The following is a 27,286-nucleotide window of genomic DNA, read 5'->3' as shown; positions in this document are numbered from 1 at the left end:
CCGTGAAGTGGTTTTTGTATGTGGTTTTCAAAATGGACACGTGGTTTTCCACCTTGGATGGACCATTGGGTAATATATTTATGGATTTTTGTTACCCATTGGATAGAAATTTGGCTTTCTTGAAAAACCTTAAGCTTTGTATGCTTTGTATGAAAAAAATTACCTTTGGCTAAGCTTTTCCACTTCTTTGTCCACTAGCTCTTCACCGCTTTCAAAATCAATTGCAATCACTCTTGGCTCTAATACCACTGTTGTAAGAGGTTGACATGAACCCATAATAGTGGTTGTAATAAATAAAATATTGAAGATAAATAGAACACAAAAAATACTCAATACACAATATTGGATCTAATCTGCCCCACACAAGAGTGATTGGTGTACTTAAATATATTTCATGGGTAGCCTTTGGGGCTCAAAAATAGTATGCTTTACAAAAATGTCGACTTCTTCAAAATTGGTACTCTTCAAAAGTAGCTTGCTTCAAAAATAGCTTTCTTGAGCATGCAAGCTATACTTCTTTTAGAAATAGGTGTGAGCCTTGAACCTTATAAAAGTGCATATGTCTTGAAAAATAAAATATGCACAAGGGAGTCTTCACATGTCCCAATTAACATATACACATTGCTAATAAATATGAATAGAGTCCAAATAAATTAATGGCGCTTGTCGTCACAAAATCAAATATTATTTGTCAATATTCAAAATTGGTCATCTCAAAATATATTCTTGACCAACACCAGCTTGCTTCCATTATTCGGTTCAATAACATGCACTTGGATGAACTAGCCAATCAATCAATTAATTAATTAATTAAAAATAAACATCCATATGAAATTTTATATCAATAAGACGATGCAACCAATACTTTCCACTCATGTTCGGATTCATTTGTGTACGATGCAACCAATACTTCCCACTCATCTACGGATTCATTCGTGTACGCATAAAGTAAGTAAAGATCGCCCAGATTTAGAAAGGCGTACGAATCTAAACCCGCCTAGGAGAATTCATAACATAAAAACCTAGGAATAAAATATTCCATGAATTCTTTTAAGAATCCTTAATTACACAACATGGGAATCTAAACCCATCTAGGAGAATCCATAATCTGAAAACGTGGGAATAAAATATTCCATGAATCTTTTAAGAATCCATAATTACCCGACATGGGAATATATAAAATATTCCATGAATTCATCCTCCAATAACACACTCATTCTACCAATCATAGGGTGTGGACTGCTTCTACTAACTCACTAATGTTGAAAAGTCCATGACACTTTCACAACCCATAGAGGTCTGGCATGAAGAATCTCTACATTGTCTATCACTTTCTATGTTATCTCCACAAGTTATTTGCCATCAGGGCTACCCAACACTTCCCATCACTTTGCCATGCATCTGATTACACATCGATCTCGAACTAACCACTTAACCTCAGTCGCCAACTCCATGGTGTATCATGGACCACCCACATCATCCACTTCATGGTAGCAACTTCACCATTGATTTGGGTGAGGCGAGGATGCGGCCATCGTTAGGAAGGGGGTATATTAGCCACTCCACTGGTTAACATGGTTTTGCATACCTGACCTACCGTAAGATACCTTAACTTTTGTAAGATGGCAATCCAACATATAAAGAAGCCTTACCATGCACTTAATATCAAAAAAGAAAAGTCTATGGACTTAATGTACCTAGTTGCTTAAGACTAGTAATAGAGGTTGAACCATTTTTAAGTTTGGTTGGCCTAATGTAAAAACTAGTCATTTCAATATGTCATTTTTTGTAATAAGCAATACACAATATTCTCTTGCAATAGTTTTCAATATAAGTCATTTCAATATAAGTCATTTTTTGTAATAAGCAATACAGAATATTCTCTTGCAATAGTTTTCTTGTGAGCTCTTCTCCTTCCCTCTTCTTGATTGCATGCTTGCATGCTATTGTATTCTTATGGATGCTTGTTTGGATAAATGTGATTGTACGTTTCTCTCTTCAATTAGCCTCTTCTTTTCTCGCCTTTTGTGAGAGAGAATCATCACGAAGGACCATCTCTTTTTGCCTCTATCTAAGTATTGAGAGCTCTCCCTTCACCCCTTTGGCAAGGAGTATTCTAGTGCGACACCGGAGTGAGGATGAGATGGACGAGCTAGTGCACCCACAATGGAAAGTTACATTTGCAGCTTAAAGGCAAGACTCAACGATATATGCTTCGACAAGGCTAAGGTAAAATCTTGACTTGAACATACTTTAATGCTCGAATAATTTCAAAAGACAAGAATTTTCCTTGAAAATTGTAGCTCTTATATACATTATATGCCAAGAAAATCCTTAAAGTATATGAGTAGGTATGTCCTTACAAGTCTTTAAGGTAGTAATAATTGGTTTCTACAATATTAGGTATATTTGCCTCTAGACTCACTTATGGTTGACTCATGTTTGTTGACTCACACCTCCAAACTCATGGCTCACGTGTCCGAACTCATGGCTCACATCTCTAGGCTCGCGTGTTTGGCTCACATCTTTTTTCACGGGCTCACATCTTTCAACTCGAAAGCTCATTTGACTTGGTTTTTGGAGTTTTTAAGATGTTTTGGACTTGATAAGAAAGATCTTAATCTTAATTAATGATAGTTATACACGTATTTAAGTGTTGTTTTATTATTTTTTGCTAGTTTTGCATGCTTCTAAGCTATCAATTCCAACAATGAAAACATATGAAATGCATGAATAAAAATTACATGTCTCACTCTAATCCAAACCTAATGGAGTTGAATGCTTATGTTTTCACAGTGGATTACACTCCTAATCACAATTGCTAAGCTATTCCTTGGCTTAGTGTAAAAAGATCTAAAGCCTCAAGGCCTTCAAAATCATACAAATTACTAAGAAACCAAGATGCATTAATGCAAGAAGCTTCAAAACAAAATAAAAAATAACAAAGTAAACACAGCCAAAACTCAAAAATCGTATTTTTCGGAGTGTGTTCCCCTAATCAACACAGAGAGCAGTATTGGTTGATTTCTATAGCTTAGAAAGGATGGATGAACAGAGATAAGCCATACACTAGTTCCCGTTGTTGCCGACGCTAAGTAAGTTCAAGTCAAGAGCTTACCTTAGTCTTGCTGGAGCATGTGTCATTGGACCTTGCATTAAAGCCGCAATTAAAACTTCCCTATGTGAATACGCTAGCTCTTTTCCATCACGATATCGCTTCGTTGTGTCACTCTGGGATCCTTCTTGGGATGAAAGGAAAGCTCTCTTCGACTAGATAGAGGCAAATAGAGATGGTTTTTCATGATGGTTCTCTCTCACAAAAGACGAGGGAAGAAGAGGAAGCTAATATCTATAAACAATTAGCAAGTTTTTTGTTTTTCGAGCCAGGCCAAGAAAAGACATTGCTCGACAACAGCATGCAATGATGATAATCAATGATTTCAACACATGAAAGAAAAGAAAAAACAAGGAAAGGCCCAAGCTCCCACCTCAACACGTAGGTGTCGATTGAACTCGAAGAGGTGAGGAAGAAAGCGATGCAAGGAGGCTCGATTGCTGCGTTTGTGCACACGATGACGGTCGAGATTGCAAAATGACGGAAAAAGGAAAGAACTACAAAATTATGGCACAGCCGTCAGATTGGGCGGCTACCTTAATGAAGGTCAGAGACGAGCGTGCTCGTCACGCTCGTCTCTGAACGCTTTTGTCATTAGCTTGGAAATGAGTATATATTGCTTTTTGTCAAAAAATGACTTATATACAAGTGACTAGTTTGCCTGCAAAGAGTGTCAGCTGGAGCCTCTCTCTAAATAAATCAATAACAAACCGGCAGGGAGCTAAAACATCAGGCTGGGTCGTCAGCATGCCCACTCGAAGGGGGGGTATATGTCTCCCTTGCAGTCCAGCTGCAAGATAGCCAGGCTGTGAGAGGTATCCGTTCAGTGTGGGAACCTTGAGCCTTGGTGTCTCACCCGTAGCTGAGATCTCAACGATCGCGCTTGTCTTGACCTGGCAACGCCTGCGGCGAACTCCCGGTCTTGGGGAAACACCTAACCGAGCTCTCTCGTTTCCAGCCGGGCCCTAGAGCAGGCGCCTGCAGAGAAGAGGGTGGGGAGGCGGAGGCTACTGGCGGTGACGGTGCATCAGGGGCGGACTCCAGATGAAGAGGTTGAACAGGATGTGAGCACCGACCGGGTGCAAGAACAGGCCAAGTGACTCATCTGGCGGCAAACCTGGCAAGCCGGAGAACTTTACCCAGTGAAGGAAGGAGGAGCTGTCCAATCGAGAGAAATCACCAAGTGTCGAGGGAGGTTTTACGGCAAGGGGAGCAACAGCCGAAGGAAAGGGAGTTCGGCTGCCTGAAGGTGCCGTTTTGTCCGCGGGGGCTCCTGTCTGATGGTTCGCCCGATCGTCGGGAGTAGCTCCAGATTCTCCTTGGGGGTCGACAAAGGCAGACGATGACAAGAAATCCTGCTACTCTAGCCAAAGGTACCGACTCCAAAGAGAAACTGTGGATCGGGCTCCGCTCCAAGGTATCCATCGCGAGGATTGCCGAATCAACAAGAAGGGTAGAGAGAGAGAGAGGGAGAGAGAAAGAAGGGGAGCAAGAAAAAAAAAACAAGAAAACAAGAAATTCAGAGGAGGAGGGAAAACAAGAGCGTGGAGGTGAAGGAAAAGAATCAAGAGAAGAGGAGGATGATGAGGAAGGTGTAGGAATGGCCATGCGGAGGCCATTCTTGAGAAGAGAAGAGAAGAGAACTTTTTAACGTCGTAGGAAACAATCCCAAGAGACCAAATTGATCTATCCGACAAGATTCCCTCGGTAATGGTCGTCACGGTGGGAGGCGGAGGTCAGACAGTGCAGTTAGAGCTCATAAATTCAGTACAGTGCAGAATGCAGTTACACATGGCAGCATCTGCTGCATTCCAGATTCTGAGCGCTGAGCTGGCAGCATCTGTTGCATTCCGCGTTCCCACTGCTGGGTTGGCAGCAGCTGATTACATTTTTTACAACCTGGTGATTTGACGACTAAGATTCAATGAGAGAGCAAGAACCTTCACCTAACAACGGTTAAGAGGAGAACCTCCCATCACGAGTAATTTAACAGCAATAATGATAGCTACATGATATGCGTAAAACACCTACATTGGTGGAGAGGGCTACATGTCACATGCATGGCATGTGGGCATGCTTAATCCCACAGTTTTGGCTATGATTATGAGCCTTGTCAGGCATTGACCAGCATTTACGGGATTTTTGGTATGTATTTGTCCAAGAGACCTAGCCAACATCAATCGGGTGGTTGTAGGGGCAATTCCATGAGCCTATAAATAGCAAGGCCTAGTACAGTTATTAGTTATCTCATCCCAAGTTTGTGGGACAAGTCATAGGCTTGGGTGTTTCCTTTTGGAGGCCATGTTGGCTAGGATCTATGTACACATACATACATATATAACATCATCTCTCTTCTCTGTGTTCATCTTTGCATTCTCAACAATTCTGAATACATGCAGTTATTCCGCAAATTGTTTACCAACATCTCAACTTGACCGAGTAAACATACAATAATCTATTGCACTGACTTGGATCTTCAAGGTTGACTTCACCATTGTGCGTAAATGTTCAACAAAGATAAATAATTCCACCAAGAGTAATAAAGTTTTCTTCATTTTAAGCAAGCAGTGGCTTGATACGCGATTGCACACATATAGATCAAAGTATTTCTATATCCCTCGAGCACTAACTGATTACACAACTCAGCTTCATCACAACGAGTGTGAACCACAAATACCTACTCAACTTTGCTGTTTTACAGCATATACAATCTCAGTAAGTAGTTGACGAGCTTTTGTACTCAAAAATGAGAGACATTAGCACCTAATTATAAAAAATCAACTTGAACGTACACAAGATCATCGCCAAAAAAACAATGAGGTACACAAGTACACCTTCCAATAGCAGTTTACACCACCAACAATCCAACGACTATAAATAAGAATCTCTCATCTCCACAAGTAGATCTAGTGCAATCAAGGGAGTTCAGCAAAGTCTTAATGGCCCGGTTGCGTGTGCCGGGGGTATAATCGCCATCACCGACAATGAGGCCGAAAACGCAAATGAAGAAGCCAAGTCATAGGAGCAACTAACTGATTGAAGAAGGCATATGAAAGAAAAAACGCTATATTTGTCAACATTCAGCAGTACACAAGCATCCTCACAAACCAATGCAAAAGATGCGCATTTATCACATTCTTAGGGCTTTACAACAATATTACTAAACCAAGTAGTCCTGATTGTTTAGTCCTTGTGTCTCCAAAACCCCTCTTACATCTTGAAGTGTCATTCTACTTTTCTAAGAAATCCCCAGGGGAGAATGCCAGGAGGGTCATTCATACTCGCTTTCAACTCCCAGAGTGATGGGAAAGGATTACTTACCAAGGTTCAAGGAGCCACCTTTATCAATCATTTGATTACAAAACAAAATTTCACCATATCTTAGCAACTATTAATTGCACAAATTCAAGTGCAAGAGAATAACATGACGAAACTTCACATCAAGCCACAAAAAGGCTCCCTCACATTGACTTGTTTTGCCCATTTTACAAAGAAGAATTCTGATTTGTAGCATCATACACTGTTTTTGTGAATGCTTCACAGTCAAATCAGTAACTAGTGGTAGTGGTATTTTCAGTGAGGCTTCACCAAAATATATGTGGACTGGCCTTCAAAAATACAAATGATAGAAGACAGGTGCAAAGAGTGAAAACTACAAATGGAGGGAGATATTCTCAGTAAACTTAGCTTGCAAACAAGCCCACAAGCAAGGCTTTATTACAGGATTACAACACCCCCTTCGTCTCAACCTTTGAAACTTGAAGAGGTACAAGGTTCATGAACAGATGAACACCTCCAGAAAGTGCAGAGAACCAAAATGAATCATACAAGCTTTTAACATACAAAGATGGGCATATATGATGACACGTACGACCCCTCCTTGCAAGGTTGTATGGTGTGTGTTTAAAAGACCAACTAAACCTGGGAAAGAATAAGGGCTTTGACATTGCCATAATGACTGACGTCTTCTGGAACTTAAGAAACACTTCCAGTATAAGCACACATTTCAATCATTCGCAGACAGCTGAAGATATTTTATCCATTACTCCTGCGATTGCCGTCTCGAAACCAGTATCTTCTTGGAAAATAACTGCTGGTACTTTGATGCATGCTGTCTGCCATAGTATACCGACACAAAAACCAGAGACAGCAGCAATGCAGTTCCAGAAGTTGAAAGGAGACACTTCAAGCATTACCAAACACCTGAAGACATCAAACTGAAACTGAAGAGACTATTAGTATCAGTCCAACTGCTGAATCTGCAGTCGCCGTCTGGAAGCCGTTGTCTTCTTTATGAAATAACTACATTTCAGTACAGCCTTCAACTTTATCCAACCCATGTTAGCCTTTCGATGCGAGTTTTCTTGGCCAACATTGTGATTCTGTGAGTTAGATAAGTTTGGAAATGGATATCTGAGGTCCCCTTGCATGACAGAAGTGGAAAAGGGTCCTGTATTGACACTTGACAGCAATACCAGTTCATCATTCCCCCATGCTCTTCCTTGGTTATAGTCATCTGACAATTTTGTATTTGGTTGACATAAAGGCATATCCTCCCCAATGGGCTCATCTTCCTTTGGGTGATAGTTCCCATAAGCAAAGAGACTTTCTAATGTTCCAGGAGAATAAGCATTACTGAATAGTGATTGCTTGATACCAATGCCAACTGTGGATGCTGTGGTATTGCTCTGTATCATATTGGGTATGTAACCTGTAGAAATTGACGTCGCACCATTTTCATAAAGATTTAGTGCAATTCCCTGTCCTTCAAACTGTTGTCTTTCTGGCACTTCAATCTGTGATGGCCCATCATGTAGCGAGTGAGTATGTCCACCTGTAGTTACATGTCAGTTGAATTTAGCAGGAGGTCTACAGCTTAACTTCAGCTACCAGATCACAACAACATTCAAAGAAAAATTAAACAGGAAGTCATCCAATCTGAAAATGGAATGCACAAGAATTTAGTATTTCACTCCTCCAACCAATAAGTTTTTTTAATGAAAAAACAAAAGACCAACACAAACATGCACAAAACTCACTAACTCAGTAACTTAGTCAAAAAGAAGATGAGAGCTCAAGGGGTACTTCAAAATCCACATGGGCTGACCTCAGGACAACTCCAAAATTTGAAATAGAACGAGCAATAGAGAACTCTGTTAGGTTGGACCCAATTATTTATGGGCCCACGTAATACAAACATTTTAGTGTAGAAGTACAAGAGGACCCAGGGGACTTGTTAAAAGCCCAATGAGGAATGCTCAAATGGTCTCTGCCCGCCCTTCCCTTGCTTGCACAGCCTCTTCCTATATATAGATAGCAAGCTCTTTACAATCATCCTCTATTTTGCATCTGGAATGAACCTTCCCAAAACTTTCCCCCATCCCTTCATCATTTCATTGTCTGTCTCTTGCCCACTGCCTTGGAACTCGGGATCCAACACAAATACAGTTGCATGTAACAGTGAGTGGTAGCAAGCCCACCAATCCTGGTAAGTACCCTTACAGTTTGGTATTCTCTAAGAATCTTTCTCCACCTCTCCAATGTTCTCCATCATCTTGTCAGGCCCCTCATACACCTTGCCAGTGCAAGGCTCGTGGCCATCTATAAGTCTAAGCATATGCAAGAATAGTGTTACAGGACTTAGTACTTTACCTCTTTTTTTAAGCATTGTAATTATGTTTTAAGCATGTTTAGCATTCACTAATCATGTTTTACTCTGTATGTGCATATGTAAGTTTGTACACGTGTGTGGGTACAGATACATGTTTGGTGTGTGTGAGTACGTGTGTGCGTGCTCATATGTATGTACATGTGCATATGTGTTTTTGGGTATATTTCTCTTACTGTGTTGCAGGTACAGCTGATCTCTCCTCTTTTTGTTGGGCACTCAAGGGCAGCTCAAGGGGCTACCCAATGGACAGCCTGTGGGACAGTGTTGGGGTGGGGAACAGCCGGGTAGCAGCCCTGCAGCGCAGCAAAGGGAACAACCGGGTTGCAGCCAGCACAGCAACACTGGCAGCCCATCTAGATGACGTGGCGCTGCCATGTGGCAGAGGCGCCTGACTGCAACACAGAGTGGCGCAGTCCAGTAGGCGCACAGTACAGCGCTGAACCCTAAGCGCAGGAGAGAGAACCGAGGCGCAGGAGAGAGAGACGTCGAGCAGCAAAAAGCAGAAGAAAGAGAGAAAGTGGGCTGAAACCAAAAACGCAGAACAATAAAAGCAACGCCCGTAGTTTTAAAAAATATATATATATATATAAAAGAGAGAGAAGCATTCGAAGAGTTTTTTTTTAAAGGGGAAAAGCTATGCTTTTTACCCAAAACTTGTATAAAAAGGGGGCCAAGGCTCTTTGTATCACACAACGAAATTGGGTGAAAGCTTCAAGGAGACTCCCTCTACGTGAAGCAAGGAGTTCTCTTCTCGGAAGTTGTACAAAGGCTACGCCGACTTCAAGAGATAAATAAATACCTGCGGGGGCGCCATGCTTTGGGGCCTATCGGTCTCTTGTGCAGGAGCGCTCTAGCTCCATCTCTTTTTCTTCTTCTCTTGCAAAATTTATTATTCCAGTTCACAAAGAATTTTAAGTGTGATTAAGTTGTGCTCACCGCCCGTCAAGTCTTTGAAGGCCGGTTTCAAGGTTCCATTGCCAGGATCCATCGTCAACTTTTTCAAGAGGGCGAGCCCATGGTCGACACACTTAACACTATGACTCGAACTAGTGCGGAGATGAAGGATTTGTCTTCAGAAGAGGACGACTACTTCGAAGAAGACGAGGCAAGCGAGCAAGAAATACCTCCTGATATGCCAGAATTTGATGGAGGGATTAATGGAACTCATGAAGGACTCACGTTTTCCACAAAACTTCAAAGTTGATTCCAAACCACGGAAGCAGGGGTCTGAGAAGAAAGCTAAGCCTCAACATTCAGCTCCCGTCTACCCAAATTTTCAGCCATACCCTAATTCTTCTTCTTCTTTCCCCCCACCCCAACATGGGCATGACTGGGAGCTATGGTATGCAGCCAGGTATGTATGGAGGTATGCCAGGAGGTATGTATGGAACTGATGGTGGTGGCGGCGGAAGTGCTTTTGGTATGCCTGGTTTGGGAGGTGGTATGATGGGCATGGAGTCTAATGCTGTGGGCAATTCTTTTCTCAAACCACATCCCTATGATAATCTTGTTCCAAGTGAGAAGCCAAAAGATTATAAAGAGGGTGGTGCTGCACTAAAGTTTGATACTTTTAGTGGTGCAAAGGATCGTTTGAAGGCTCTCACCTTCATTCAACAGTTTGATGCGGCATTTTCTGGTGGTAACTTCACTGAGGCATCTAAAGTACGGAAGGGAGCTTCTTTCCTAAAGGGAAATTCTCTTCTTTATGGTTGACACTGACTTTTGAGGTGGATGTTATGACGGCTTGGCATCAATTAGATTCCAGAGATTGTAGCAATCTGGAAGAATATAACAAGAAATTTTGGGATGCTTTGCTACCAGTCACATCCTTTATACCAGTGTCACTGGTTGAGCAGGTAGAGCCGTATTGCTGTGGGTTACCCAAGGAGCTTCATGACTATTGCATTAAAACAAAGGTCACCAATATGACTCAGATGATAGAAAATGCTTAGACTGGATATGCCATGCTTACTGGACAGATGTCAGGATTCAAGAATCAACGTCTCTTCTCAAAGAAAGCATCTAAAGAGACAAAGGAGTCAAAGGACAAAGACACTGAACCACGAAAGAAGGGGCAATCCAAGAAGAGGAAATTTCAGCCCTTTACCTCAAAGAACAAATGAAGAAAAGAAAGAACTTATAGCTGCCAACAAATGTTTCTTTTGTGGAGAAGAGGGACATCAGTACTACAGGTGTCCGAAGAGAGCACTTAAAAACGCAGATGACTCACAAGAAGAGCCTAAAGCAAAGAAATAGAAACCGTCTGCTGGACTGGTACTTGACTTGATAGGGTTGACGCAAGGGGACGCATCTTCAGAGTTGTGCATAGCTTGGGAAAGATTTCGGGATCATGAGGTTTTGATCTTTTTCGATCCTGGGGCTCATGCAAACTTCATCACCCCCGAGCTTGCGAATTGGGCATCAAACCAGAAGACATGGGTGTGTTGCATGAGGCTACTTTGGCTTGTCTTGGACTTACGGTTGAGGTTACGCCGATCATTGGGAAACTGCGTCTCAGTATGCAGACTTACACAGACAGAGAGGATGATTTCTACATTATGCCTTTGGAGGGTTGCGATGTTTTGTTGGGTATGCCTTGGTGCCATAAAGTTAAAGCAGTACTAGATACTTTCAGTAGGAAAATTACTCTCACTCACAAGAATAAGGAACAGACTCTTGATGTTAAGCTTAAAGGAGACTCTATTCCTGTTGTATCGGCCTCAGCCATTTCTCGTTTAATAAAGAAACATCTTTCTGTTTACTTAGTGTATGCTAAAGAGAATCACGACACAATAGAATCCAACTTGTCTGAGTTGGACAAGGAAAGAATGGATTTTCTCAAAAGTTTTCAAGATTGTTTTTCAGAGACTTTGCTAGGGGAGTTGCCACCTGCTAGGCCTGAGGATCATGTGATTGATTTAATTCCTAGAAGTTCACCTCCGAATAAGCCACCTTATAGGGTGAGTGCTGTCAGAATCGTGTATGCGGAAGCTTAACACACGCAATGAGCGAGAGAGAGAAGTTGACGCAGAGAGAGAGAGAGAGAAGAGTTGACGAACAACTTGAACTTTATTAGCAATGAATAAGATGGTAATTACAATGGGTGGGCATGGGTATTTATACCCTCACAATGGAAATGGCCGACTCATGTAGCACAAATTAAATAATAACTTATGTCCTTTGTTAAGACTCGTTCCCACATGAGATACTACTTTTAACACCCTCTCTGTAGCTCATAGTGGGCATAGATGAAGAAACCAAGTCGATGTAGATGCAACCATGGACACCTCAGTACTGGCCGGATACCGAATACACCTCGGAAAATGCACCAAACAACCTGTCTCCTCAAGGAATGCCATCTTGAGCTTCAGCTGCCACATAAAATAATGAATTGCAGACAACTCCACATTCATGATCCCCCATTCGTTGAACTGCGAACACATCACGTTCAAAAAATCCTCTGAACCTTGAACTGTCGACACACGACGCCCAAAATTCTGCTACACAATGAACCAGGAACTCATCCCATCCATAGTCTGCTACCAATGAACTACGAACACATCACGTCCATAGATTTGTCAAGCTGTTCCATGCCAGATGCATGTGCCTTGAACTCCGACACACGGGTCCAAATCACCAAAACGGGAGCACAGACTGCCCCTCTCTGCCACTCACATGCCTCTCTCTGGCTGAAGCACGTGGTAGCATCCATCCACCAAGCTAGAATGCTGGAGCATGTGCCAGTGTAGTCCTCGCCACACTGGCAGACGCCGTAGCATCCCTAGTAGAATCACTGTCACTGTCATCCTCGTCAGCTTTGCCTTTGCCTTTGTCATTCGTCGAGCCTTGAGCTTTAGCTTTGGATTTGCAATCCCGAGCCAAATGCCCTCGCTTTCCGCACTTATAACAACGGCTCCTGGACTTCTTATTGGATTCCGATGCAGCATGTGCCGATTCTACATCCTTCGGAACTCGAATCTTGCCTTGGGAAATGAGCACTGCTTCCTCCTCAATGAGAAAAGAGCTGAGATCATCAAATTCCAGCTTTTCCTTCGTGACTTGTAAGCGTAATGCCCTCGAGACCATCTCGTACTCCTCAGGCAACTTCGTAAGAACCAAGGCAGCTAACTGGGTACTAGTTAATGCACTATTCATAGCCGATAACTGATCATGGATAACCTTTGCCTTCATTAGAAATGACTGCATAGAGGTCCCGGGTTCAAACTTGATGGAAAACAACTGGCCGAGAAGGGTTACTGCTCGCATTGTTGAGTCTCGATCAAACATTCCTGCAAGCTTTGACCACATTTCCTTGGCAGTCTTTAAAGTCTGAATGGCAGGGGAAATTTCCTTGGTGAGAGATTCTGCAATCGCCGACATCGCCTTCGCATTGTGAGCATCCCAATCCACAAGAGATTTGAGAAACTCCTCCTCCTGAAGACGTGTGAACCGATTGCTATCCCTTCGGGGACGTTCCTCCGAGCCATCAACAATGTCCCATAAGCCTTTTCTGCTAAACCATAGCCTCATGATCAAGTTCCAATGCGCATAATTGTCGCCATTCAGTTTGTCGTCCTTGCTCGAACACGGGAGTCCCATCTCGAAAACTCCGTCCGCCTCTTCTCAGTCAACCCGGTCTGCTCGCCTTGCTCCTTACTGCCTTCCTCTGCGCATCACCACCGGCGCTGCCTTGTAGCCGCTTGTGGTATTCACCCAAGCACTGCTTTACTCTTTGTTCGGCTATGCTGGCTGCTGCTTGCAAGAAAAACCGCTTGTGTGCTCTGCCTACAAAAAACGCAGGCCCTTTCAACACAGCTGCCCTTGCGCTAGACTGCACACCTAGCTCCAGCTGCCTCCTTGCTCACTTTGGTTGGCAGCTGCAGATGCTCGCTATTCCCAGCCTTCACCTTCTTCTTCGTGCGGAGTGCATAGCCGAGGATCACGAGCGCCTACTGCTCCTTGCGTGCAGCCAAGGATCAAGAGCTCAGCTCTGATACCATGTCAGAATCGTGTATGCGGAAGCTTAACACACGCAGTGAGCGAGAGAGAGAAGTTGACGCAAAGAGAGAGAGAGAGAGAGAGAAGAGTTGACGAACAGCTTGAACTTTATTAGCAATGAATAAGATGGTAATTACAATGGGTAGGCATGGGTATTTATACCCTCACAATGGAAATGGCCGACTCATGTAGCACAAATTAAATAATAACTTATGTCCTTTGTTAAGACTCGTTCCCACATGAGATACTACTTTTAACAAGTGCAACCCAACAAGAAGAGATTATGAGCCAAGTGCATGATCTGTTGAACAAAGGGTTGAGTCAGCCGAGCTCTTCGCCCTATTGTTCACCAGTGCTTTTAGTACAAAAGAAAGACGGTTCTTGGCGGATGTGCATTGATTACAGGGCACTGAATAAGATTACCATCAAGAACAGATTTCCTATACCACGAATCGATGATATCTTGGACCGGTTACAGGGTGCAGCTTACTTCAGTCGCATTGATCTGAAGAGTGGATATCATCAAATTCGCATCAAACCAAAACATGTGCACAAGACAGCCTTCAGGACAACTTTTGGACTTTATGAGTTTTTGGTCATGCCTTTTGGTCTTACGAATGCTCCAGCAACTTTCAACAGGATGATGGATCGGATTTTCCGATCCCACCGTGCTTTTGTGGACACCTTCTTTGATGATATGATTGTGTTTTCTCATTCAGAAAAGGAGCATCGGGAGCATTTGACCAAAGTATTTGAGGAACTCAGAAAGCATAGGTTGGTTGTCAATGGAAAGAAGAGTGAATTTTTCATGTAGGAGATTCACTTTCTTGGGCAAATAGTGTCTAAGGATGGCATCACGATGGATCCAGCAAAAATTGAAGCGATAAAGAATTGGCTAGATTTGCAATCTATACATGTGCGAAGTTTCTTAGGACTTTGTTCATATTACAGGAGGTTTATCCGATTCTTTGTAGAAATTGCTTCACCTTTACATTACTTGACTAAAAAGGATGTAAAGTTTCGATGGACAGAGAAGGAAGTGGAAGCTTTCAACAAGCTTAAGGAAAAGCTTACCATTGGTCCAGTTTTGGTTCTACCAGATTTACTGTGGATGGCAAAAAGAATATGGTTGCGGATGCCTTGTCTAGGAAACCACATGTGGCCGCCGCCTCTATTATCTTTCATCATGAACTTGATGATATGCGAGAACAGTATGCTCATGATGTAAATTTTGAGCGGATTTTTTGATCGTTTGACTGAAGGAGAGCGAGTTGATCATTATTCTCTCAAAGCAGGCCCATTTCATTCCAGTCAAGAAGAAGATTAATGCAGAGCAAATGGTGAGGATATTTTTGACAAATATCTTCAAGTACCATGGGATGCCCACATCTATTGTTAGTGACCGAGATCCTCGAATGACGAGTTTATTTTGGAGAGCATTGTTCGAGAACATGAAGACTTCGTTGAAGTTCTCGTCGTCTTTTCATCCACAAACAGATGGGCAATCGGAAATTGCTAACTCAGTTGTATTGGATCTTGTAAAGTGTTATGTTTCGGATCATAAGGAGCACTGGGAAAAGTATCTTCCTTTGGTGGAGTTTGCTTACAACACCACCATTCAGTAAGACACCTTTCGAGATTGTAGAAGGCGGGAAGAAAGTACCTCCGATCCTGCATACAAAAGATAAGATCTTTGAGGCAGACCATTTTGTGGAGAATATGGATGAGGCTTATAAGAAGGTCAAGTTGGCTCTTCAAAGGACTCAAGAGAAACAAAGGAAAGCAGCAAACCTTCACCGTCGATCATTGGTTTTTGATTTGGGTGATTGGGTGCTTTTGAGATTTGAGAAGGCTAGACTCAAGAAAATGAAGGGTAAACAGCACTTATATCCTAAATTGAGTATGCGGTACTATGGGCCTTTTTGGGTGATTGAGAAGACGAGTGATGTTTCTTATCGTCTTCGGTTACCGGATCATTGGAGGATTCATAATACATTCCATGTGAGTCTTCTTAAACCTTTCAGAGGTGAGATGCCTACAGATTAGATTGATGAGCCACAACCGGCAGTCGAAGAACTAGATGAGATTTTTCAACCGGAACAGTTTTTGGCACATAAGAAAAGAAAAGTCAGAGGAAAAGTTTCACGTCGATATCTCGTGAAGTTTGTGAACTATTTACCTATGGATTCGAAGTGGATGGAGGAGGGTGACTTGGCAGATTCACCGAGGATACTAAAACTTTACCTCGAGGCTTTTGGTTTGGAGCCTACCTTAGAAAGCGCTTCAACAGGTTCAGTTGAGGATTCTGGAGTACTACCTGTTACTCAAGAGGGGGGTGACTCCGCTCCCTTGTCACAGAGTTCACTTGGATGAGATCTAGAAGTTGCTTGGTGTTCTTATCAGCACACCCGAGATACTGAACTGACAGTATATCTGCCTATGGAACTTCTATGATATGTGTACTAGTCACATGGTTTGATTCATGGATATACGGATCTTTTGAGAGAATGGGGATGCCTATTTTAGACTTTCATTTGATATGCATGTATATAGCCACTTTTGAGATGTTATATGTTATGTAATCCAAACTTAAAAACATATGAGAACACCTCAAGAAGTACTTATGGGTATGCATGTATGCTTGCCTTGATTGATGCATCAGTGTTTACTCATGTTCATGATATACTGCTGATCGTGGGTCCTGTGGGATGGCCATGAGCGGAGCATGTACAACATCCAGGGGGACATGACTATTCACGAGGTGGATGCTCTTGATTTATGTTATTCAGATGTTCTGTTTCAGTTGGCACAACATACCTTTCTCATTGGTCTCTTAGGTTCTGTTTCAGTTTGGCAGATCCTTTGACTGAACAATCGAGGACGATTGCTTTGCTTTAAGAGGGGGGTATGTTACAGGACTGACTATTTTACCTCTTTTCTTAAGCATTGTAATTATAATTTAAGCATGTTTAGCATTCACTAATCATGTTTTACTCTGTATGTGCATATGTAAGTTTGTACACGTGTGTGGGTACAGATACATGTTTGGTGTGTGTGAGTACATGTGTGTGCATGCTCATATGTATGTACATGTGCATATGTGTTTTTGGGTATATTTCTCTTACTGTGTTGCAGGTACAGCTGAGATCTCTCCTTCTTTTGTTGGGCACTCAAGGGGCTACCCAATGGACAGCCTGTGGGACAATGTTGGGGTGGCCAAGGAAACAGCCGGGTAGCAGCCCTGCGGCGCAGCAAAGGGAACAACCGGGTTGCAGCCAGCGCAGCAAGACTGGCAGCATTGAGGTGGCAAGGGGGCAGCCGGGTAGTAGCCAGCGCAGCAACACTGGCAGCCCGTCTAGATGACGTGGCGCTGCCACGTGGCAGAGGTGCCAGACTGCAACACAGAGCGGCGCAGTCCAATAGGCGCACAGTCCAGCGCTGAACCCTAAGCTCAGGAGAGAGAGTCGACACGCAGGAGAGAGAGACGTCGAGCAGCAAAACGCAAAAGAAAGAGAGAAAGTGGGCTGAAACCAAAAATGCAAAAGAATAAAAGCAACGCCCGTGGTATTTAAAAATAATAATATATATATATATATATATAAAAGAGAGAAAAGCATTCGAAGAGTTTTTTTTAAAAGGGGAAAAGCTATGCTTTTTACCCAAAACTTGTATAAAAAGGGGGCCAAGGCTCTTTGTATCACACAACGAAATTGGGTGAAAGCTTCAAGGAGACTCCCTCTACGTGAAGCAAGTTGGAGTAGTATATGATCTCATCTGAAAGGGCTGCATATGGTGACTCTCCCAATGGCCCTGTGTTCTCCTCCTCCCCTCTACTCTCCTCCTCTGCTGTCATGGCATATCTCGATCCTCTAGGAGAGAAGTGGCATAGAGCAATGTATAACACCCTGTCTGTCGAGAGCTGCAGTCTGATCCACATGTATCTAGCCTCCTGGTCACGTGCTACCACCTGTAGGCGCTCCTGTAGCTCTCGCTTGAAGAGTACCGCTATACCTCCAGATCCTCTCGATGTGCTCTGTCGTGTGGTCCCCCTGTATGTAAACTCCCACTGATAGCCCTCTACTTTGGGTAGCCCCCTCTCTGGGCTCTCGTGCGTCTCTGTAAGTAGTGGAGTCCAGTGTCTCGGCTATACTTGTGACTCGAATGTTGAGGCAACGGGCCTGCCTCATCTTCTCCTCCTCAATGGTTGTGTGAAGGATTTGGTGTTCTTCCCTTTGAGTCTCCTCCCTCACTTCTTTCCGGATGTTCTTCTTCACCACTTCAACCCATCCTAACTACTTGGCTTCGAGTTTTCCCTCCATGTCCTTTGTGATCTCCTTGGAGATCTCTTCTTTGATGGCCGTGAGAGTGTTGTCGTTGATCTCCCCTTCTTCCTTCTCAGTGTTCTTGACGGGTACCAATTCCACTTTCAATGCACTCACCTCCTCCTTGAGTGCCATGTTCTCTTGTTCAAGGTCCGTGACCCGTGCTTCGAGGGCCATGATGTGCCGGTGTAATTTGTTCTCCACCTCATTGAGGTTGGAATCAGATGTCTTCTTGTTCTCCTTGATTAGTGCCTTCATTGCCGTCTCGAGGGCCTCAAGCTTCTCTTGGAGACTCTCTTTATGGATGTTCTTCTTCACCACTTCAACCCATCCTAACTACATGGCTTCGAGTTTTCCCTCCATGTCCTTTGTGATCTCCTTGGAGATCTCTTCTTTGATGGCCGTGAGAGTTTTGTCATTGATCTCCCCTTCTTCCTTCTCGGTGTTCTTGACGGCTACCAATTCCACTTTCAATGCACTCACCTCCTCCTTGAGTGCCGTGTTCTCTTGTTCAAGGTCCGTGACCCGTGCTTCGAGGGCCATGATGCGCCGGTGTAATTTGTTCTCCACCTCATTGAGGTTGGAATCGGATGTCTTCTTGTTCTCCTTGATTAGTGCCTTCATTGCCATCTCGAGGGCCTCGAGCTTCTCTTGGAGACTCAGAGCCATTTCTCGAGATTACTCTGCAGCGCTTCCCACAGGCAAGGAGGGGAGAGAGAGAGAGAGAGAGAGAGAGATGAAATGAAATGAAATGATATATTAACGTCCTCAAAAGGCCAAAATAACCTATGAGACCAAAAAGGCTACAACAATTGGTGGATCTGATACAATGTCTGTGTAAGAAAAGCTAAAACAACTAAACAACTAACTGAAACTGAAACAACTATGAGGAGAAGTAAGGTACTAGGAGCTCCTAATGGATAGCATCTGGGAAGGAAAACTCCAGCAACAAAGGTAAGCATCATATACATCACTATCCAAAGATGTCTCTCATCGGTCGATGGCGGATATCCTCAATGTCCTCCATAGTGAGAACTCTGACTGGACGTCTCCCATGCCGTGCTAGTATGGTCTTGATCCTCTGTTGTAGTCTCCGCCGGTGTCGAGATGGGCCTCTCATCTTGGGGCGCCTGGACCGCCCCAGCTCTATAGCCCCATCAATCAGTGTACCTCTGGTGCGGCTATACTCTGGAGCTAGGTGCAATGCCTGCCGGCCTGACTGCTCAATCTCTAGTCGAAAGAAGTTTGTAATCTGCCTCTGTAGGTGTCTCTCCCTCTCTAATCCCCTCCCTCTCAGAGACCCTCTCTATGTCTACGCAGCTCCAGCAAGTATAATCCGAGGCATCTCTGATCCTCGTATCTCATGACTCTGGAAAGTGGTCCGAAACCCTCTCTGATCAGGCAGTGAAAACGGCCTTCATAATATACTGGATAGTGACATGTGTAATGTAACTCTGTCTCTGGCTCCATCTGGCACAACTGACAAATCTTGGCCTCATCTAGTACTCCTCTGAATCTGCCAGTCTCAATCTCTAGCTAGTGTGAGGATGCGCGCATCTGACCAATAGCACACCGTACCCCATGAGAAAGATGAGTATCCATGTTGTTGCCTTGGGGGCTTGAGGAAGGGTGGGTGGGAAAAGGGAGGCGAACAGATAGCGGCGGACAGGGAGGAAGGGCAGTGAGCGGCGCGAGCAAGGCAGTGTGAAGCGAACAGGTTCACGCCGTTAGGGAGGCGAAGGGACTAGCGAGCGGGTGAGCATAGCACGAGAGGGAGGCGAATAGAATAGCGGGCGGACAGGGAGGAAGGGCAGCCAGCGGCGCAAGGAAGACAATGCGAAGCAAACAGATTCACGCCATTAGGGAGGCGAAGGGACTAGCGGGCGGGCGGGCATAGCACGCAAGAAAGAAAGAAAGAAAGATATATTAACGTCTGCAAAAGGCCAAAATTGGCCTATGAGACAACCAAGTAGTACAATGATGTTCCTCCAATCATCAAGAGGAAAATGTGGAGTGAGAATAAAATGTACAAGTATGACAACACGACCATAGGGGACTCAATGGTGGTGTACAAATGAGAGGGTGTGGATGGAGTACTAGGGCTACTAATGCATCTCTATATGCTGAAGGGGTGATACGAGTATGATATGTTATCTACTCCTAACTCCATCCAGTCCCATAGTCTGGGAACAATATGTCATACATCCGATCTGAGGATGCCGTAAAGCTCGCTGGATGAAGCCGTCTGTGGAGGTGCTCAAGAAGTGGTCTCTGTAGTAGAGCATCTTCGTCGGGAGTGGTTGACAGGGAGATAGCCAAGTCTCCTGTATGTGGCCTTGCCAAATGTCATGTCTCATGACTCTGTTCCTCTCTGTCTGAGAGAGGCGTCTGTGTGGTGCAGTTAGGTCATACTGTAAGGGTGGTAATCTGACAATATCAATCCTGTGTGATGATATCCACTGTACCACTTGGGAGTACCATGACCAGGTATGTCCCTCCTCATCACGCTGTCTGGATGCCTCAAAAGCAACCCGAGATACCCGATTGAGTGGGAGCTCCCACATCCTATGTATAAAAGATATAGTCTGGAACATGGCCTCTACTAACATAGGTGGTACAACAAACTCCGCTCGAAGGATATCATGTGGTACTAAAGGTTTGCTGCAGATCATCCGTGAGAGCATCAAAATCTGAGGGCGCTCTATCTGTGTCCATGAGGATGTAGCCAAACCTGGTGCCCATACTGCTGCTGCATACATCAATGCTGGAGTAACTAGTGTATCAAATAGCCACCCCTTAGTACGGGGCTCCTGGAAGTGTGCTTGGTGACACTGGCGTTCCAAAATTGCTAGTGCTACGTACCCTCGTGTCACTCTGTCTCTGGCTGCCTGTGCCATAGAGAATCTCCCTGATGAGCTGGTAAATGTGACCCCATATGAGCCCACCACCTCTACCTGTCCTCGGGCTAGTGTAAGGATAGTCTGGCATCTGACTGCTGCTGATGTATGAAAGACCATAACCTTGGTTTTCCCAAGGTTCACTGTGAGTCCTCGCTCCGCACCACAGAAAGTATCCAGGGCCTGTAGATGCCTTTGTAGCCCTCTCCGAGTATCTGACACAAGAATGATATCATCAGCATATAATAGAATGTGTACAGTCGTACTTGAGATGTCAATCCCAGAGCCTCCTCCGTGTATGATGTAGTCTGCTACCTCGTCGATGTATAAGCCAAAGAGTGTCGGGGAGAGGGCAGCCCTGCTTCACACCAATGGTGCTGGCAATCATATCTGATAGTCCCCCTGGGCATCTAACTCGTCCAAACACTTGCTCATATAATCTATAAATCCCCCACATCATGTCGGGGGGTATGCCCAGTGTCTGTAAGCGGTGGAAGAGGCGCTCTCTCGGGACTGTGTCGAAGGCTTTGCAGAAGTCCACAAAACAGCAATAGAGTCTCTGTCTCCGTGCCCAAGTTTGGTCAATCAGGCATCTCAGGGTGAAAATGTGATCAATAGTAGATAAGGCTCGCCGAAAACCTGCCTGACCAGGGGCACAAAGCCCCTCCTTCTCAGCGCGTGTGCTCAATTCTGCCTCCAGGATAGGCCCATAGAGTTTGGCCAAGGTATCACCAATCATGATAGTCCTGTAATTACCGGGGTCCAACATGTCCCCAGCTTTGTGGATCGGTACAATAGTGTATCGTCCACTCAGCCGGGAAACCTTCTACCAGAACCCTGTTAAAGAGGTAAGCAATAAAAGGAGAGAGTGTGTCAGCTGCATAAATGAAATGCTCACCCTGTAAGCCGGTGTGATCCTCAGCTCTCCCATGTTGGAATCTATGTATAGCTCGAGATACCATATCGGTAGTAAAGAAAACCGATGAGTCGGTGGAGTCTCGGTGGGGCGAGGGATGAGTGGCTGGTGCGGAACATCATAAAGAGAGAGAGAGAGAGAGAGAGAGAGAGAGAAATGAAATGAAATGATATATTAACGTCTTCAAAAGGCCAAAATGACCTATGAGACCAAAAAGGTTACAACAATTGGTGGATCTGATACAATGTCTGTGTAAGAAAAGCTAAAAACAACTAACTGAAACTGAAATAACTATGAGGAAAAGTACGGTACTAGGAGCTCCTAATGGATATACATCTGGGAGGAAAACTCCAGCAACAAAGGTAAGCATCATACACATCACTATCCAAAGAAGTCTCTCATCGATCGATGGCGGATATCCTCAATGTCCTCCATGGTGAGTACACTGACTGGACGTCTCCCATGCCGTGCTAGTATGGTCCTGATCCTCTGTTGTAGTCTCCGCCGGTGTCGAGATGGGCCTCTCATCTTGGGGCGCCTGGACCGCCCCAGCTCTATAGCCCGATCAATCAGTGTACCTCGAAATCATGGAGAAATGGACTATTTTGAGAGTTGTACTTCGAAATCATGGAGAAATGGACTATTTTGAGAGTTGTGTAGAATGCGTCTCTACAAAATGTAACAATCAGCAAGTAGAAGTACGGGCTTTGCAAATTCCTTTTTTTATTTCTTGATATTCATTGCAGATAGGGCGTTGCAAATTGGGCACCCGTTTCACCTTTTGTCTCACGCCCCATTTTAGGCACATTTGCCCCAAATTTTTGGAATGACCATGGGTGTCGCTTCCTTGCCTGGTGTGACAAGAATTGTCATTGCGCAATGTTATCAACTTCTTGGTCGTCACAAATATGTCCTCCTCTTCTCTTGTTGGCTTTGGGAAGCATCTTGCCCTCACAGTTTTCACGCTTCACATAAAGTGACCTTGGGTTTGACCTCCCTGGTAAATATTCCCACCCCTTACACCTCGAGGATCGCCCTCAAGCAAGAGTTTCCCAGCATGAGTTTGTTCTTGTCAAGGTCAACACGCACCCATTATATGTCAGAAGACACAAATACGTGCACACATGCTCGTCCTTGGGTTTAATCGGGTATCCCTTGGCACACGTACACAAAGATGCTCACAAGCATAAATCAAATGAACAAATGAATGCACAAACAGTTCCTTAGTTTTGACACCAATTTCTTGGTTTTTACATGAGTTCCCACTGTAGTTCAACTACCGGTAGACTAACAATATTCATGTCCATGTACTTAGTTCCCATTTCCTTCACTAATAAACAGTGCCTCCATGAGATCGCTAGTCCCATGTCTCTTGTACTTACTCGAAGATGCATAATTGTTTTGCTCTACAACTTGTCATTTTTTGTCACTCTACTTCTTGCGACATTCTGTTGCAAAGTGACTTAGTTTGCCACAACAAAAGCAATCCTTTGAACCTGATCCCGATTGTTGTTTTCTTTACCAATTGCCTCAGCCTCTCTAGCTCCCCTGCCTTGAGACTAGCCTTTTCCATATGTGTGTGTTTTGATGTGCTCTGTGAATCATTGGACTACTCTACCTCTACTTGAATTTGAATAGAAGGCTTGTTTTGAAGTGTTCTTGTTTTGAAGGAAGAGTCATCACTCAAAGACTCTTCTCTTTTATAATTAACATAAACACCAAATACCGAAAGTTGGGATTATAGCAATAGAGGTCTTGAATGGCATATATTCTTTGCTAAGCCCATTCAAACAAACACTCACCAAGTCATCATATTCTATTGAGACATTAATAAATCCAAGAGATTTAAAAATACCCTTGTTGATTTTCAATGCATACTCATTGATGGAGATGTTATATTCTTCTTCTCAATTGTATGCAACTCCTATTTTAACTCCAACTTCCCCTTGCCTTTGTGTTTGTCTGAAACATCTTCACCACGTTTTGCCATGCAAATGGTGGAGTGTTGGCATACTATATATGCCCTATCATAGTGTCTGTCACATTGATTAAAGCCAATACATGACTTTCCTTGCACCTTGGTTCCAATCTTTGAACACCATTATCTCTGCAAGTGTTCTCTTCACGCAATTTCGGAGGCTCCTCATTATCTCCTTCAATATAGTCTCAAAATCCTTTTTCATCAAGAAATTGATTGTTCTGAACTTCCATACATGGAATTTTTTCTTGTGAAGACAATTTGGTTGATGTTGACATCTTTGCACACGTACATACACCCACAATCAACAATACATGTGCAATCACTATTTGCACATCCAGAATGCAGTGCTGCACTCCAATAAACAAAAGTTTAAAATAAACAAAGACAGTTTCAAACCAGAATTTCCCAGAAGTACCTGAAAACACCTTGTAGTGGCCGAATCACAGCGAAATGTGTCTGAAACATAAATTTGGTCGCAAAATATCAATATGAAGTGGTACAAAGTAATGAGCACCATATAGGTACCTTCGCACCTACGAAGACAGCTCCTCAATCAGAGATGTGTAGTTCTCAGAGCTACCCAAGGGGGTCTCGTACCAAAACAAGAAAGGAAAGAGATGATGATTCTCTTATCCATGTACTCCTTCCTTTGCCTTCGTAGCTTCCTTTGCTTTGTCGTTCAACTCCTTAGCCTGAATTAGGCTTTGATACCATGAAAAGATTAGGGGAGGAGAGAGAGCTTGAGCTCTTGTAAAAGCGCCTACACACTCTCACAACAATGGATAAGACACACATAAGGATGGAAGGCTAAAATCTTCTTCTTGTTACCCTCAAAAGAGGTCTACAAGATAAGTAAAACCAACATAAGTACTAGAGTACTATGTACAAGCGGTACATAATGTGAACACGCTAAATAGATAAGTAATGTTATTCTATCTCAGAGTTGTTTCTTTTGGATACAACTTGGACAACAACCCTCGAGTTCTAGAATACTCAATTCCTTACAATGGAATATAAACCTCATGCACTCTCCTTTATTCATGGTTTCTTGGATGTCAAAATACAAGGGCCGGTGACATCCCTGAAAGAATGTGCACAAGCGGAAGCAATGAACATGAGAGAGAGAAAAATTGCAAGCAAGAACTGAGCTTTATTAGCTTGAGGTTACAGAGTACAAGAGCCAGTAAATAGGGCAAGGAATGATATGATAGAATGAATAAAGGGAGCAACTCTTTATACTTGTGCATGAAGCAGTCGGCTGTAGGAAACAGGCCGACAGCTCCATGACAACATGAGAGATGCAATATTTTAACACCCTCAAGTGAACTTGCCTGTCTTTATACTTGTAGCTCCAACACACGGATCCCATGCTCTAGATTTAATATAAGAGAGCTTTTGAAAGCCCCTCTCCCGCCCACAAGCCGTTTCTAGAAGACAGCACACGGGGAGGATCAGGGTAGGACACCAGTCATGTTCTCTCCAGACTGTAAGGCCTTGGGAGAGCTGGGGTTATCACTAGACGAGTCTGTGTCAGTGTCATGTGACTTGTCTTTGCCCTTCTTTGAAGACTTGCCTTTGTCCCTGGATTTGCCTTTGTCCTTTGACTGACAATTCTTTGACAGGTGGCCTTTCTTTCCACACTTGTAACACCGACTCCGAACTTTCTTCTGCATTGTCGAGTGTGCCTGATCAGGTACAATAGACGATGAAACTTTCAATTTCCCCTGAGAAACTAGGATGGATTCCTCTTCCAAGAGGAGAGTACACAGATCATCAAACTCGAGGGAACGTGTTGTGATCTGAACCCGCAAAGCTCGCGAAACCATGTCATAATCTGCAGGAAGCCTAATGAGGAGGAGAGCAGCTAATTGAGAAGAGGTCAAGGCAGTACCCATTGCCACTAATTGGTCATGAATTACCTTAACCTTCATCACAAATGTCTGCATCTAAGTCCCTGCTGTAAACTCTAGAGAAAAGAGCTGACCCAATAGGTTGACAGACCACATTGTAGAGTCCCGTGCATATAGGTCTGTCAGCTTTCTCCAAACAGAAGCAGCACAATCCAATGTTTGCACGGCGGGGGAGACCTCTGGTGAGATGGCTTGTACAAGTGCAGAGTGAGCTTTTGAGTCTTGATTCTCCCAAGCTGAAAGTTCGGTGAGAAAGGCATCCTCCTGGTCCTGAGTCCACTTCCTAGAGCTGGTAGGGCGTTTGGGCTTTCGTTCGTGGCCCTAAACAATCTCCCAGAGACCCTTGTGTGTGAACCAGACCTTCATCTGTAGCTTCCAGTGATCATAGTTTGTACCACTAAGCTTGTCCTCCTTGTTCGTGCAGGGGGGGACCCATGTCTGCCTCAAAGAAGCTATGTCTCAAACAACCTTTGTAGCTAAGCAATCCACATGCTCTTTCAAGCACCTTTCCACAGGATCCAACTAGGGACTAATAGCCCCCTCAAAAGATGCAGGCTGAACAGCAGCAAAAGAAACCCAAAAAACACACCACCGGGAACCTCCTACCAAAAGAGGGAGGGGATCTTGGAGGGAGAAGAGCTGATGTGCCACTTGTCTGATGCACTCACTGAATCTGCAGCTAGACCTCCTCCACTTGCATTTGTAGAGGAAAACGCAGCCTGAGGGCTGGCCGACAGTAGTTGGAGAGCTTGTAGAGCAAAAACGCAGCTAAGAAAGCGAAACGCAGCCACTATTTTGAAAGATCTTCAGCCTGGAGAATCTAGGGAAGCAAAAAACGTAGAGGAACAGATTGTGCAGCAGCCAGAGCCTAGGCGAATGATACCATGAAAGATTGTGCACAAGCGGAAGCAATGAACATGAGAGAGAGAGAAAGATTGCAAGCAAGAACTGAGCTTTATTAGCTTGAGGTTACAGAGTACAAGAGCCAGCAAATAGAGCAAGGAATGATATGATAGAATGAATAAAGGGAGCACCTCTTATATACTTGTGCATGAAGCAGTCGGCTGTAGGAAACAGACCAACAGCTCCACGACAGCATGAGAGATGCAATATTTTAACAATCCCCTTAGCCAATTGCAACAATATTATACCGCAAAGTACGACTGTGCAGACATCAACCATCTATAGAGAGTGTAGCTGCAGGTTTGTTCTTTTTTCATGGAGAGAGAGAGAGAGGGGGGGGGGGGCCACAAAGGTGGGTTGGTTGGGAATGCATCTAACAAGTGCCCCATGTCGGGCCAGCCCCCACACAACCTCACGGTATTGCGTGCCCATGGATGGGTGCCCTCGCGTAGACGTCCACCCTTAATAGAAGAAAGGGTGCACCCTTCAAGCCCTTGGAGGGCCACATAATAAAAGGCCCAGCCTTATTAATGAAGCGTCCGCTGTCACCATTTGGCCACCTAATTGGTCCAC

The 27,286-nt window shown here is 44.0% G+C and overlaps 1 protein-coding gene across 9 annotated transcripts in view; it reads right to left on the bottom strand.

The window, feature by feature from the left end:
* Positions 1 to 6,549: 6,549 nt before the first annotated feature.
* LOC147631536 (calmodulin-binding protein 60 D-like) overlaps positions 6,550 to 27,286 on the bottom strand; it is a 46,462-nt gene continuing 25,725 nt past the window's right edge. For all 9 annotated transcript variants that reach the window (XM_086808046.1, XM_086808042.1, XM_086808043.1 and 6 more), the window contains one exon: positions 6,550 to 7,949. In XM_086808046.1, the coding sequence (XP_086664172.1) occupies positions 7,357 to 7,949 (593 nt within the window). In that variant the 3' untranslated portion in view covers positions 6,550 to 7,356. The remainder of the gene's footprint in view (positions 7,950 to 27,286) is intronic.

This window comes from Cibotium barometz, chromosome 14, assembly GCF_041138505.1.
Source record: "Cibotium barometz isolate CiBa-2024 chromosome 14, ASM4113850v1, whole genome shotgun sequence".
Lineage (NCBI taxonomy): Eukaryota > Viridiplantae > Streptophyta > Polypodiopsida > Cyatheales > Cibotiaceae > Cibotium > Cibotium barometz.
Note: the sequence above shows the minus strand (reverse complement) of the source record. Positions and strands in the feature narration are given on the sequence as shown.